The sequence below is a fragment of the Lithobates pipiens genome, unplaced genomic scaffold, assembly GCF_037356315.1.
Source record: "Lithobates pipiens isolate NorthernLeopardFrog02 unplaced genomic scaffold, aLitPip1_a1.2 Scaffold_13, whole genome shotgun sequence".
Classification (NCBI taxonomy): Eukaryota; Metazoa; Chordata; class Amphibia; order Anura; family Ranidae; genus Lithobates; species Lithobates pipiens.
In genome coordinates, this window is record NW_027507718.1 from 246,725,937 (window position 1) to 246,741,061 (window position 15,125).

General features: G+C 42.3%; 1 protein-coding gene across 1 annotated transcript in view; it reads left to right on the forward strand.

Moving 5' to 3' along the window:
• Positions 1-15,125, forward strand: part of GRSF1 (G-rich RNA sequence binding factor 1) — an 87,703-nt gene that overhangs the window by 50,722 nt on the left and 21,856 nt on the right. Inside the window, exons 5-7 of the mRNA XM_077476463.1 lie at positions 6,379-6,517; positions 6,683-6,858; positions 14,026-14,147. Of these exons, the coding sequence (XP_077332589.1) occupies positions 6,379-6,517; positions 6,683-6,858; positions 14,026-14,147 (437 nt within the window). The remainder of the gene's footprint in view (positions 1-6,378; positions 6,518-6,682; positions 6,859-14,025; positions 14,148-15,125) is intronic.

Here is a 15,125-nt window from a genome sequence, read left to right on the forward strand (position 1 = left end):
AGATCAGGGGATTTGCCCCCTTGGATTTTGAACACTTGTGGGTGTCTGCCCTTACGACCTATTTTGGATCGGGTCTGTTCCCACAGCTCCCCCCCCCCCCCCCCCCCCCCCCTCGTTCTATTTTTGCGGTGTTCTTATCCACATAGTAACTAATCCAGGTAACAATCCACTTCTAGCACTCTTGGTTACATCATGCATATATATGCACTGATCAGTCACTTTTTCTACCACTTCCTTTCTAGTGCACTTTTTTGGCATTTTACACACACTTTCACTGTTGCGGTTCACATAATTTAATTCATTCCTACACACATTTTACTTTTCAGCACGATCACAATTTTTTGTTTATTGTGTGGACATCTTTGTGCACTATTTCTTTTTTTCTTTTTCCTTCTCTTTCTACACACTATACAGGGTTTCTTTGTACACACCCCCTTTTTTAATTATTTTTTTTTTTTTACATCTTTCTACATGCTGAATACCTGTAGGTACATTTATGTACTATATAAACAAATACTTTACAATAATGCAGCCTGGTTGCCTGCTTATTTAATCATTGAGCAAGCAACGCTAATTGCACATTCGCATTGAATTTCGCTACAGGTGCGTCCCTTCCACCCCTTGGTTGCCGATGCTTGCACTCCCTCCTGTGCACTACATTGGAGAGGAGTGAACAGTGTGATCTCTTGTAAGCTGCACCATCAGACTCCACCCTTTTTCCTCCTGGTGTGCGGTGACAGCTGGGAACGTCGGGGCCCCCTGTATACATATGTAGGGAGAGAGATAAGCGGTTTATTTTATCTAATTTTTTGAGGATTTCCACTGTGAATGTTTTCTCCACCTACCTGGATGTACATTATTCGGTAACTGTTAGGATTCTAGATACTTATACATTGAAAATTACTTCAATATAGTATATACTCATGATGTTTTCCTTCCATAGCAGACCACCCCTCTGAAGAAGACCCATATAGCAGGTTGAAACGCATCAGTCACATCTCCACTGCCTGCAAATTTGTACAGTGTTTATGTGAAATTTTTGTCTGTATTATGTACACCCATTCTTAATGTTGTGTTTCAGTTTTCACTAATTGTCCAGTGGAGTTAATTTTTTTACCAATGTGTCCTATTTTTTACGTACCAATAAATATTTAACATTCTTTTTTTTTTTATCCAACATTCTCCTACATTTATTACGGATATTGTTTTGCTGCCTAAAAACCCCATTACAGGGGAAATTGCTCCTTTTTATTTTTTATTTTTTTTAACCTTACTTTAACAGACCGGATTTGTAAAGATAAAGTAGCGGTTAGGGGTTGAGACAAACCATTTACCATTGAGAGGGGTGCTTACCATTTTTTTTTTTATTCCAAAAGGAAACATTTTTTTGCTGTAAGTGCTTATAAAGTGTTTGCTGGACCATATCTTCAATTTGTTAGTCAAGTCCGTTTGAAGCTGTTAGTCTAACATTCGTTTTTGCTTGCAGTCTTAACAGTGTTAATCATTCTGTTGTTGGCCTAAGTCAAACTGGTTATCCTGTAAAAGAATACTGTGATTTAGACTAAATAAATCTTCATGCTTTGCACATTGATGTGTAGTTACTTGTGATGTGTTCTCTGTGGATGCAGCCAAAGCATTTGACCTTGTAGACTAGAGATGCCCATGGTTGGTGCTCCAGGTCTTGGATTTGGTCAACATTATATGAAACACATCCAGTTAGTATAATAAAGTGGTAGTAAAGTCAAGTTTAACAAAATCCACTAACAGGCAGTTTTCTTTATCATACATCATGGGACACAGAGTGAGATGACTATTCGTTAATTACTGGGTTATGCTCCATCTCCAGGTGAATGGACACTGGTAGACCAAAGGTCAATAGACAGAAAGTGACCCCTCTCCCATACAGGAACAGGAACGCTAAAGGGAAGGGCAAACCTATGTCAGTAGCTCCTGTGGAGCCAATCGAAACCTATTGTATCCCCTGAGAGACCAGATGCTTCCGGGCAATCTGAGTCACTGCGTATGTCTGGTATTGTGCCTACAGTCAATGTTCCCGCTTCACCCTTTATCACCAGGGGTGAACTGGCCTTAGCCGGGTTAGAGCACAGGATTGCTTTCATGAATGCCTCAATCCCACAGGGTGGCAAAAAAAGTGACATATCCCTCTCCCCTGAGCCTCCTAATTTGGAGAAGGAATGGGTTGAGAAAGGGGAAAAGCTAGATGCTAAGGACTTACGAGAGGGCTCGGCAGATGAGTCTGCTTCTGAGGAATCTGGACCAGAAGATGTCATTCTGCCTTTTAAGTTGCCTCCTGCAGAGGTTTCTGAGCCTCCCTTGTCCTCTTTGGGGTCCCTGCTGTTGGAACAGGTGGTGTATGCTGATTGGGAATTTCCTGACCGGATTTTTGTTCCTGCTAAGAGGTTTTCCCTTTTTATATCCCATGGAGGAAAAGTTTAAGAAATAGAGCATGCCAGCCAAATATGTGGCAGTCTCTTCCTTTTAAACAAGATCTTAACTTGTCAAGTGGATGACACACAGGGCTTGAAAGACTGTTGACAAGAAACTGTAGTCTTTATTAAAGGCTTCCTTTTCTTTGGCTAGTTCAGCTATTCAGCCAGCTGTCGCAGCAATTGGAGTCTGCCAGTCCTTTTTAAAGGATCAGGCCAGACGACCTGGCGGGCTGAACCAGGAAGGTGATTTTTCTGAAAATAGGGCAGATATTCCTTGAGCGTGTTTTGCTTTAGATGCCTTTTTAAAGGATTCTACACAGCAAGTCTCTCGTCCGACTCTTCTGCCTGTACACATGCACAGACTTGGGTGGCTTATTGGCAGGGTTCCCCTTCCATGGGGAACATTTGTTTGGTGATTGATCTGGACAAGTACATCCAAAAGATTTCCGGCGGAAAGATATCTTTACTTCCTGTAAAACGAAGGACAAGGCGTCTTTTTTAAAACCTCAGGGACTTTCTCAGGTATTTCAGCGACAGGGCAGTTCCGCTGCCAACAAGGTGCTAGAGCTAAGGGCAAGAGAAAACCCTGGGTCCAGAACTGTTCTAAACCTGGCACCAAGCCCTCCTTTTGAGGGGACACCCCCACTCTATGGGGTGGGATGAAGGCTGCTCCAGTTTGCAGAAATTTGGAGAACAGTGATGTAGGATGAGTGGGTCATCTCAACAGTGTCCCACGGTTACAAGCTGGACTTATGTAGGTTTCCTTTTCTGAGGTTTTTAAGATCCAATGTTCCTGCGGATCCTCTAAAAAGAAACCTATTTCAAGCACTTGGTGCAGTTGGTGCATTAGGTGATTATACAAGTTCTGATGTCCAAAAGAGGCACAGGGTTTTAGGGGACATAAGGCCAATCCTGGACCTAAGATCCCTGATCAACATCTGTTAATTCTATCCTTCAGGATGGAGTCAGTCCGCTGGGTAATAGCCTCGCTCCGGATGGAGGACTTCTTAGCCTCCATTGATATCAAGGACACGTATTTACACGTACCTATCTTTCAGCCTCTTTAGAGGTTCCTGTGATTTGCAGTAGAGGAACGTAATTTCTAGTTTGTGGCACTGCCCTTCAGGGTTGCCACAGCACTTCGGGCATTTACAAAGATCCTAGCACATGTACTGGGTCATTTAAGGGCCCAGGGGATCTTTATGCTTGGATACTTGGATGACCTCCTGCTCAGAGATCACTCACTACAGGCCCTAGAACAGTGTAGCCTGCACTGTGTGGTATTTAGAAAACCTGGCCTCGGTCATAAATACCAAAAAGTCAGCTTTGAGACTAGCTCAGTCTTAAGTATCTATCTAGGTATGATCCTGGATATGGTCCAGGCCAAGGTATTTCTACCACCTCTAAAGATCTGTGCCCTGAAGGATCAGGTGCGTCAGATAAGGGGCACCAGGGAACTCTCTATTCGGCTCTGTTTGAGTCTTCTTGTAAGGATGGTGTCCTCCATGGAAGCAGTTCCCTATGCTCCATTTCATTCCAGGCCTATACAACAAAACATCTTGTTGGCTTGGAATGGGTGGGGACCCCATGTCCTTATATCCCCACGCATGCTTAAGCCTAAGCTGGTGGTTGCAGGATCGGGACCTTCAAAAGAGAAGATCCTTCCTCCCGGTGTCTTGGAGAGTACTGGCCACAGATTCCAGTCTCTTGGGCTAAGGATCGAACCTAGATGGGCTAACGGCTCAGGGGAGATGGTCAAGGGCAGAGCACAGCCTGCCCATCAACATACTGGAGTTATGGGCAGATGGTCTGGCTCTACACTCCTGGACGGTACCGCTTTAGGACCGGCCCATCAGCATTCAGTCGGACAATGCCACTGCAGTGGCCTGTATCACCAGGGTGGTACCAGGAGCCAGTCAACTCAGGAGGCGGTTAACCACATATTAACCACTTAAGGGCCGCCTCATGTAAATATACATTGTTTTTTTGAAGAGGGATATCTCGGTAACCGCAGCAGCTGCTGTCACAACCGAGAGATCCCTCTTTATAGAAGGCGGTCCTGTGTACGATACGGGTTGGCCGTGGGATCAACGTTATCGGCGGCGGGAGAGGTGCCACCCCCCCTCCCGCCTCTCTCCCGCGCCCTTGGCGGAGGCGATGGAGTCCTTTTTTCTGCGGAGTATTGAGACGAGTGAGGCCCCCACTCGTCTCTCTATACCATAGGAGGGCGGAAGCGACGTCAAAACGTCACTTCCGCCCATACCTCTTAAAGGTATATTTTTTTTTTTCAATGTAATTTTTTAAAATTACATTTATTTTATTTTTTTTATTGCATTTAAGTCCAAATATGAGATCTGAGGACTTTTTGACCCCAGATCTCATATTTAAGAGGACCTGTCATGCTTTTTTTCTATTACAAGGGATGTTTACATCCCTTGTAATAGGAATAAAAGTGATCCATTTATTTTTAAAAAAGTGTAAAAATAAATAAAATCAAGTAAAATAAATAAGATTTTTTTTTTCTTAAATCAAATACTATGCAGGGATACTCGCTGTCCCCACTATTTGCAAAATAAAGGAGACATTTTGGCTTTTGAAAAAAAAAAAAATTAAATATCCAAACATTCAAAATGAATCTTGGCATTTTACCAAAGGAGTGGTTGATACTAACGATTATTTTCATAATCCATTAGTTGGGCGATTAATCAGTTAATAACCTTAAAAAAAAAAAATGGGTCAAATTGATGTTCATTTTCAACCACATTGATGGGAAAGTTTGGTAATAGAAAACTTCTTGGTCAAAGGAATTTTCAGACAGTGTATGTGTTGTTGTTTTTTCCAGAAATTAAGTGAGAATTTCCAACAAAATTCTTTCGCCAAATGTACAAAGATTTTTCATCTGAATATTCTCACCTGAAAATTGATCCGTGAGGCCAGCATAAGGCTCGGTACACACCTGTACAGTTTTTGCCCCATGATCTGTTCCTGCAGTGCTTTTTTTTGCTGTGCGTTTTTTTTTTTTTTTGATTTCTGCGCATGTGATTTTACTGCAATTTGCATTTATTTGCATTTTCTTTGGGCAGATTAAAAAACTAAAATTGCTGCAAAAACACTTTACATTCTTTTCTGCAGCTTCTCCATTGAAATATATTGAACCAAAAAAGCATCGTTTTGCATTAAAATCCCTGACCCTTTCCAAATATGCAGCCGCTGAAAAAAGCACAGATGTGAACATGTCCCATGGGAAGCCATGAAAATGAACTGTAGTGCGTTTTCTGCAAATGGCACCAATAAACACATAGATGTGAACCAGGCCTAAGATGTTTAGTAACATAATAGGGTTAAAAAGACTAAAATTAGCCCTTTTATAGTACAAAAAAGCAGATAATCACTACTGGAAGGGGTTCATTTTTTACTGTAGAACTGTGAAAGTGGTATTTACAGTAGTGATTATATTTTTGTACTATAAAGGGCTCAATTTAGTTTTTTTTTTTTTTTTACCCCATTATATTACTGGCCGATTAATCGATTATGAAAATAGTAATCGATTCATTTCATAATCGATTAGTTGTCAATTAATCGATTAGTTGTTTCAGCCCTACTTCCAGCAGAGGTAGGGAATCATTCATCAGTAAGTAAATTCAAAAATGCTTGGCACAAATGGAGAAAAAATAAAATCGGCGGACTAAATTGACCACTTTGGTCTTTTTTCATATTTTTTTTTCTCTGCTGTCACTCTTGTTTCTAAAACTCAGGCAGTATTCAAAGACATTTTGAACTGTAAGTCCCACAGCAATCGGCTTTGCTTGACATAAATTTTTTCTGGCTTTCACATTGGGCAGAGAAGTCGTGGTTTTTGTTTTTTTGTTTTATTTTATTTTTTGTTTTTCTAGCTTAATTTGACCAGTTTATGATGTTATGTTTACAGGGCTGAGCATTGCCGATGAAGGCATAACTTTTGTTTTGGACCAGAGAGGACGTAAATCTGGGGAGGCATTTGTACAGTTTGTCTCGCAGGAAAATGCTGAACAGGCACTTCAGAAACACAAGCAAGAAATTGGCAGCAGGTAATGTTAATGATCCGCTGGTAGCTAAACTCGGTCAGAGGTCTTGGCCTCATTAATTATATATATATAGTGTGTGTGTGTGTGTGTAATATTTTATAATATTGTATAATATTTTTTTATCATACTTGCCCACATACTTTTTTACACATCGTTTCCATTTTTTAGGTATATTGAGATATTTCCAAGCAGAAGAAGTGAAATTCAAAATGCCCGTCTGAATTTTAGAAGAAAGAAAGCTGTTACATTTGCCCCTTCCATGAAAGACTTTTATGAACCAGATAATAACCATGGCAGTAAAGATATGCATGCTGATGTAGCCACTGAAAATAATGACATAGATGGTAAGATGCTGTATATTTCAGTACTGATTCTGATCATGCACCCTTCCTTATATGATGCATCAGTTATGGTAGCAGTACTCTAGCCGAATAAAAATGAAACGCTCATCTAGTTATGTGTTCATAATGGAGACCATATTAGGACTTCATGCTGCCTTGGGCACACCTGAATAATCATGCTTTTTGACCAAGCTCTGCCCCTTGTGTCATGTTGATTATTTTAGTAAACTATACATAACTTATAAGCTGTATAGACCACCAGACTAGAGGTATAACAAGGCTTCATATTTTCCTAAATGTAAAGAGGCTGGCTGACACCTTTTTATAACATTCCTTGCATCCTACCTACCCCCTACACTTTTATAGCTAAATTAAAGGGATTGTAAAGTAATTTTTTATTTTATTTTAAATAACAAACATGTTATACTTGCCTCCACTGTGCCGCTCGTTTTGCACAGAGTGCATCCGAACCTGCTCTTCTGGGGTCCCTTGGCGGCTGTCTCTGCTTCCTCCCGTAGGTACTTCTCACGTTCATGTGAGCTCCCTCGCATGGTGAGAAGCACCTGCGGGCGCGCTCCCGTGATACAGCTGGCGGCTACAGCTGCTTGCTGTATGACATGGCCCCGGCACGCTGCGTCATTGGATGTAATTGACAGCTGCGCTACTTTCAATCCATCCACTCCAGCCAATCAGCGGCCAGGCTGAGTGGCGAAGAGGACGTCGGGGGTGAGTGCGGGTCAGGTAAGTAAAACGGGGGGGGGGCTGGGGGCGCTGGCACTGTGAGATGTTTTTTCACCTTTAATGCATAGAATGCATTAAGGTGAAAAAACATTTACCTTTACAACCCCTTTTAAGCTACAAGTGTCCAGCTGTGGCAAGGATGTGTAAACCAAAAACTATTTAGCAGCTTGTGCATTTTAAGGTTTGGTGCTGCCCTTTCTAAACCTGGCATGGCAGAGATGGCTTTTTCTTAACTGTAAAGAGCCATCTGACACCTCAACATCCCCTGCCCTCTGTCCTCCTTACACTTCTATAGCTAAATCTAAATATTTTACAATTTGTACATTTTAAGGTTTGATGCTGCCCCCTCTAAACCTTCTGCCCCCTAGGCATATGTTTAGGAGTGCTTTTATGGTAAACGCAGTGACTGGATATCATTAAAAATTATTTGTATGTAAAATGGCAGCCAAGTTAAGGAACTCTTGCATTGTAGCCAGTGTTGATCTCCTTGGCCTCCCAGAGTGCTTGGTAGTTCCTCCTGAGCTTCACGTCATCGTACAGTGGGGAAAGTATTCAGACCCCCTTAAATTTTTCACTCTTTGTAATATTGCAGCCATTTGCTAAAATCATTGAAGTTAATTTTTTTCCCCTCGATGTACACACAGCACCCCATATTGACAGAAAAATTTGAATTGACATTTTTGCAGATTTATTAAAAAAAGAAAAACTGAAATCTCACATGGTCCTAAGTATTCAGTCTTTGCTGTGACACTCATATATTTAACTCAGGTGCTGTACATTTCTTCTGATCATCCTTCAGATGGTTCTGCACCTTCATTTGAGTCCAGCTGTGTTTGATTATACTGATTGGACTTAATTAGGAAAGCCACACACCTGTCTACATAAAAAGACCTTACAGCTCACAGTGCATGTCAGAGCAAATGAGAATCATGAGATACTGCCTGATTAGCTCAGAGACAGAATTGTGGCAAGGCACAAATCGGGCCAAAGTTACAAAAATGTTTTACTGCATAGTGGCCTCTATAATCCATAAATGGAAGATGTGTGGGATGACCAGATCCCTTCCTAGAGCTGGCCATCCGGCCAAACTGAGCTATTCGGGGGGGGGGAATAAAGAACCCAAAGATCACTGTGGCAAAACAAAAAAGTGGCAATACAGCGCTGTCTAAACAATGTTTGAAAAAATGAAAATAAAACTGTGTCTAAACCACTGAATAAAAATCCAAATATTAAAAACGTGAATAAATTAAAAGCTGCAACTCAAATGTGAGATACCCACAAGAAGGCCTTTTTCTGCGCTCATATATGAGCAGGCCAAAACATTAAAGTGTGTTTGGTGCACAGTTTTATACGGAATTAAAATACTGAAAAGGTGTTTAGTGTACTGAGCGCCACATGTAAATTAAGGATAAATGATTGCACTAATAATGGCCAACTCAACCCCCATATTAAAGATAGGAAAGTAGTTGAGTATATTTCCCATCTTTTATTATGTTAATTTGATTGATTGTCGTTTAGTAATTTAACCTATGATATGGACAGATAGTGGGGAACTTAAGTGCCTCTTCGATGCCTACAAAGAGTGGGTATTTGCCCTGATGTAAGATGGCCATGGGAGAGCGCCCGTATAGTAAGGGCGCTTGCCCTCACTTAAAATGGTCACATAGTGAACAGATGCCAGGAGCTCAGAGCGGGGTGTTTCCGTAATTAACATGTTTGGTATATATGGCGGTGAGTCAGCACGAAACGGCGTAGGGAGGAGTAGTGTTCTGATGTCACCGTGATTCTGCTCTGATCCCAGAAGCAACGGGCAGCGATAGTGTGGCCGGCTGGAGTTTTATTGTATAGGCGCTTTTATATCCGAAGACATGCAAGTGCAGTATGATTCTCGTTTTATTAAAATAATTGACAATATTACTCTATGGTGGTTCCTTTCTCTTGTATGTGGGAAATGAGCGGTGTGTCCGTAGGAGCTTAGTATTGCCCAAGTGGAACGTTTCAAAGGATTTACCTTCTCTGCTACCTAAACCCTGGCTGGGTGATAAGCCATTGGTGATATCTGATCTCATTTAAGCGATCAAAGCAGCTGGTAAGTGGCAGTATTGTTGGTGGTGGAGGACCCTTGCTCTCTTTCTTTTTGGCACTTCTTTGTTGGTGTTGTGTGTAATATCACAGTGGAGACCCTATGGAAAACTGTTTCACTTGGAAAAAGGACTATTTCTTTATACTCAGGGAGTGTTTTCAGAGACAGTACCCTGATTTTAGTGGTTGTGGTGTATGTTTTTTTTATATTAAAAAAAAAAGTACTCAGTTATATGTAATTCTTTTCTTTTGATGAGATTTATCACATTTATTTTCCTATAGTATGCTATATGTACTAGATATTCTATAGCTGTTCACTTATTGCAGCGCAGCTTTTTCTGAAAAACTTGTTGAGCTCCAGAGATGCAGTCGGGAGATGGGAGAAAGTTGTAGAAAGTCAGCCATCACTGCAGCCCTCAACCAGTCGGGGCTTTATGGCAGAGAGGCCCGACAGAAGCCCCTCCTCAGTGCAAGACGCATGAAAAACCCACATGGAGTTTGCTAAAAAAAAAACACCGGAAGGACTCCAAGATGGTGAGAAATAAGATTCTCTGGTCTGATGAAACCAAGATAGAACTTTTTGGTCTTAATTCCAAGCAGTATATGTGGAGAAAACCAGGCACTGCTCATCACCTGTCCAATACAGTCCGAACAGTGAAGCATGGTGGTGGCAGCATCATGCTGCAGGAAGAGGACGACTGGTTGCAATTGAGGGCAAGATGAATGCGGCCAAGTACAGGCGTATCCTGGATGAAAACCGCCTCTAGAGTGCTCAGGACCTCAGACTGGGCCGAAGGTTTACCTTCCAACAAGCCAAGCGCACAGCTAAAATAACGAAGGAGTGGATTCACAACAACTCCATGACTGTTCTTGAATGGCCCAGCCAGAGCCCTGACTTCAACCCAATTGAGCATCTCTGGAGAGACCTAAAAATGGCTGTCCACCAATGTCAACCTGACAGAACTGGAGATGTTCTGCAAGGAGTAATGGCAGAGGATCCCCAAATCCAGGTGTGAAAAACTTGTTGCATCTTTCCCAAAAAAGACTCATGGCTGTATTGGATCAAAAGGGTGCTTCTACTAAATACTGAGCAAAGGGTCTGAATACTTGGGACAATGTGATATTTCAGTTTTTATTTTTTAACCTCTTCCCGCCCGCCCTATAGCCGAATGACGTGCCTGGACGTCCTGTTGTTTACTTCCGCAATGCGCGCTGCCGCGGGCGCGCATCGGGAAGTTCTGTGTTTGCCGTGTCCCCCGGAGACAGGCAAACACAGATCGCTGTAAACGGCCAATCACAGCGGCCGTTTACAGCGCGATCGGCGTGTCCAATGTGAGATGATCTCATATGTAAACATATGAGATCATCTCTGTGCCGCTCTCCCTCCTCCCACAGACAGCGTGTGAGAGGGGAGAGATGAATGGCTGCAGCGGCCGTAAGTGTAAAAAAAAAAAGTTAAAAAAAGTGCCATCCTGCCCCCAGTGCCACCTAGTGCCACCTGTTAGTGCCACTCGTCAGTGCCACAGTGCCACTCGTCAGTGCCACAGAGCCACTCGTCAGTGCCACAGAGCCACTCGTCAGTGCCACATAGTGCCATCTGTCGTCAGTGCCACATAGTGCCATCTGTCGTCAGTGCCACAGTGCCATCTGTCGTCAGTGCCACATAGTGCCATCTGTCGTCAGTGCCACCTGTCGTCAGTGCCACGTGTCATCAGTGCCACGTATAAGTGTCATCATTGCCACATATCAGTGCCATCTGTCATCAGTGTCCCGTGTCATTGTCCTGGTGCTCCAGGGCCTTCAAAAGTGTAATAGGTAGTCAACAAGTTAGATGTGTAATATTTATGTTCCTAGAACACATGATGGCACTCCCTGCATGTTGGGCCTCTCTATGTGGCCAGGCTGTGAAAAAGTCCCACAGATGTGGTATTGTAATACTCAGGAGTAGCAGAATTTTTTGGGGGTGTCATTTGTGGTATACACATGCCATGTGAGAGAAATAACCTATTACAATGACAATTTTGTGGGAAAAAAAAAATGAAAAATCTTAATTTTGCAAAGAATTGTGGGAAAAAATGACAACATCAAAAAGCTCACCATGCCTCTTACTAAATACCTTGGAATGTCTACTTTCCAAAAAGGGGTCATTTGGGGGGTATTTTTACTTTCGTGACTTGTTCGGGTCACAATAAGTGAGATAGGCGACCAGTACATCAGATGTGATCAATTTTGTATCATTCGCACCACAGCTTGTAGACTCTAACTTTCACAAAGACCAAATAATATCCACTAATTTGGGTTATTTTTACCAAAGATATGTAGCAGTATAAATTGTGGCCAAAATTTATGAAGAAAGATTTATAATTTGCATAATTCTGTCACAGAAACAAAGAAATATGCATTTTTTTTCAAAATTTTCGGTCTTTTTTTCATTTATAGCGCAAAAAATAAAAACCCCAGAGGTGATCAAATGCCACCAAAAGAAAGCTCTATTTGTGGGGAAAAAAAGGACAAAAAATTAATTTGGGTACAGTGTTGCATGACTGAGTAATTGTAATTGTCATTCAAAGTGTGAGAGCACTGAAAGCTGAAAATTGGTCTGGGCAGGAAGGGTGTTTAAGTGCCCAGTAGGAAAGTGGTTAATAAATCTGCAAAAGTGCCAACAATTCTGTTTTTTTGTCAATATGGAGTGCTGTGTGTACATTGAGGAAAAAAATTAACTTAAATGATTTTAGAAAATGGCTGCAATATAAGAGTGAAAAATTTAAGGGGGTCTGAATACTTTCCTTCCCCACTGTATATAATTATGTGGAGGTTGAAGAAAGGAACCAGTGAGCAATGCAGGGGACCAAAGAGTGACATAACAAGAGTGCCAGTTTCCTAGCTTGTAATTCTCATAAATGGGTGGCATTCTGAGAGCATGAGTATCAGGAAAAATAAGTATTAACATTTTTTTCAAGCAGATGTACTTGTTGGCATTTTTTTATTTATTTTTTGGTGTTTATGAAAAGGTTGTTTTTATTGAATTGCAATTCAGAAAGTAAGGGTAAGACTTATGGTAATAAGTACCATAAGGAGGCCCTCACCTTTCCGGAGCCCTGTAAAATATATAAATACTCAACTGCCTACTTTTGGAATCGGTTTGCCTGATCTGTGCACAATCAATGCATAAATGTATTCAATATAGATCTTCGTGTTTGATGATATAAAACTTTAGCACATTCCTAGCACTTTTAGATGCTCAGGAACTACTAAAAGGCCAGTTACTAGGCCAACATTCAGACGTTAAAGTGAAAATTCAACCCGCCACCGGCTTCTGCTGCTGTCAATCAAAAGCTGTGGGGTGGGGCCGAGTCACGCTGTCTGTGTCAATGGACGCAGCAACAGGACTCGGTAGCGAGCCCACATGGATGCACCTTGTAGAAAGCGCTGTTCTGTGGGGGCACCCGATGAAGAGGGGCCTGGAGCGCCAAAACCACTGCACAGAGCAGGTAAGTATAAACATGATCTTTTTTTTTTTTTTTTTTTTTTTTTAACATTCACAATCACTTTATTGAGTTTGAGCCCAAAAACAAAATACTAACAGAACAAAAAGTATATGGGAACACACACAAAGGTGGATTTAAAGGTGAGGTCCACCCTAAAAAAAATAAAAAATGCATAAAAAGGCTGCAAAAATTTTTTTTTCACTTAACAGAAATTGCTGTTGCTAGGCAGATCGTCCTAATCTGCCTCTTCTATTCCGCGGTGATCTTCTGTCGTGTTCTCCTCCTCATGTTGTCTTCTGGGAACTGTGTCTCCCACAACACAGCGCGCCCCATTCACAAAGCGCTGCGCGACTCACGCATGTGCAGTAGGAAACGAGCAGTGAAGCCGCATGGCTCCACTGCCTGTTTCCCTTACTTTGAATGGTGGCGCCGGGACCCAACAGCTGAGGGACGGGTCGGCCTCAGGCAGCCAACAACGCGGACACCCTAGATGGGTAAGTGCTTATTAAAATTCAGCAGCTGCAGTGTTTTGTAGCTGCTGACTTACATTTTCTTTTTCTTTTCTGGCCCACCCCTTTTAAGGTATCGTATGGTTCCCTCCTGAAGAGGAAGGGCCCTTCCCTGACCCCCTGGGGTGCAAGTTACCTGACAGGGGCAAGGGCATACTTGTATCCACCTAGCCAAAAGGCCTGGTGGAACCTGCTTTTCATGATCAACCAAAGCCCACAAAGTACTAAGTGAGGGGCGAACAGCGTTTTCCTTTGATTTTTCACACCCTTTGAACAGTCGCATGAATCTCCATTTGAAATTAGCAGCAACTCCTTTTTCTATCATCATGTTGATCTGTTTGTTTTTCCAGAATATGTAAAGGAGATGTCTGGAAAGTGTATGGATTCTCAGGACTTCACGGTGGGATTACCTGTACATGATATCCACATCAGGGGGCTCCCATTCCATGTATCTGGGCAGGATATTGCCAATGTAAGTTAAGGTAGAATAATATTGGAGGATAAACCTCCAGGCAAATGACTTAATATTCTTTTGAAATACATGTGATTGCCTGCAAATAGTTTGCAAGTTAAAACAGATTTGTAATTGCAGTTTACCCTTGCATCTTCATGTGTCACCTGCCTGTTCATTGAACAGTAAATCTGCTTCATCACAATGCTGATTCATGGTCCATTGACAAAGCAGGTGACGGTGAAACCTGATGGGTTTACTTGCTCTTTGTTTCCCTGCAAAGGTAAAGAATGATGAGCAATTATGCATCGCATAGTAGCCCATTATGTGTCACTTACCTGACAGAAGCCAGCGATGTCACCGCTGTCCCCTCTTCCACGGAGTGTCCATCTTCCTTCCGGGTATCGTGGCTCCGGCGCTGTCATTGGCCGGAGCCACGATGATGATGGCATATCGGCGTTAGCAGCGGCATGCTCAGTGCGCCTGCATGCGCCGTAGACAGCGGTGCCTGTCTTTTTGCAAATATCTCCTAAATGTGTAGGTTTAGGAGATATTTCTTGGACCTAAAGGTAAGCCTTAATCTAGGCTTATCTCTAGGCCAAAGTGGTCTGTAAGGGTTTACAACCACTTTAAACGCTACATCATGTTATCCTCTGTGTCCATGCACACACAGGCTGTTATCAGCAGTTTTGGGCAGTGGCATTTTTGAGCAGTAAAAAAAAAAAAAAAAACTAGTGGGTTCTAAGAGCTGTTTCTCTTATATTCACGGACCGAAACGGCTCCTCTCTTAGCCATTGGGTTGTTATGCCCACCACTAGGAGAATACTAGGCATTAGTTGTTATACAACACTCAGAACTCTTTAATTCCCCCCAGGGGAACCCTCCAGCCTGCCATGCAGTCATCGGTTTTATTTTCCCTAGTGAAGGAGAAGGACCTAGGAACCCTGACGGGCCCATCGGTCCATGCTTTTTTTCTGCAGAAGCTTGGCTTTTTGCACA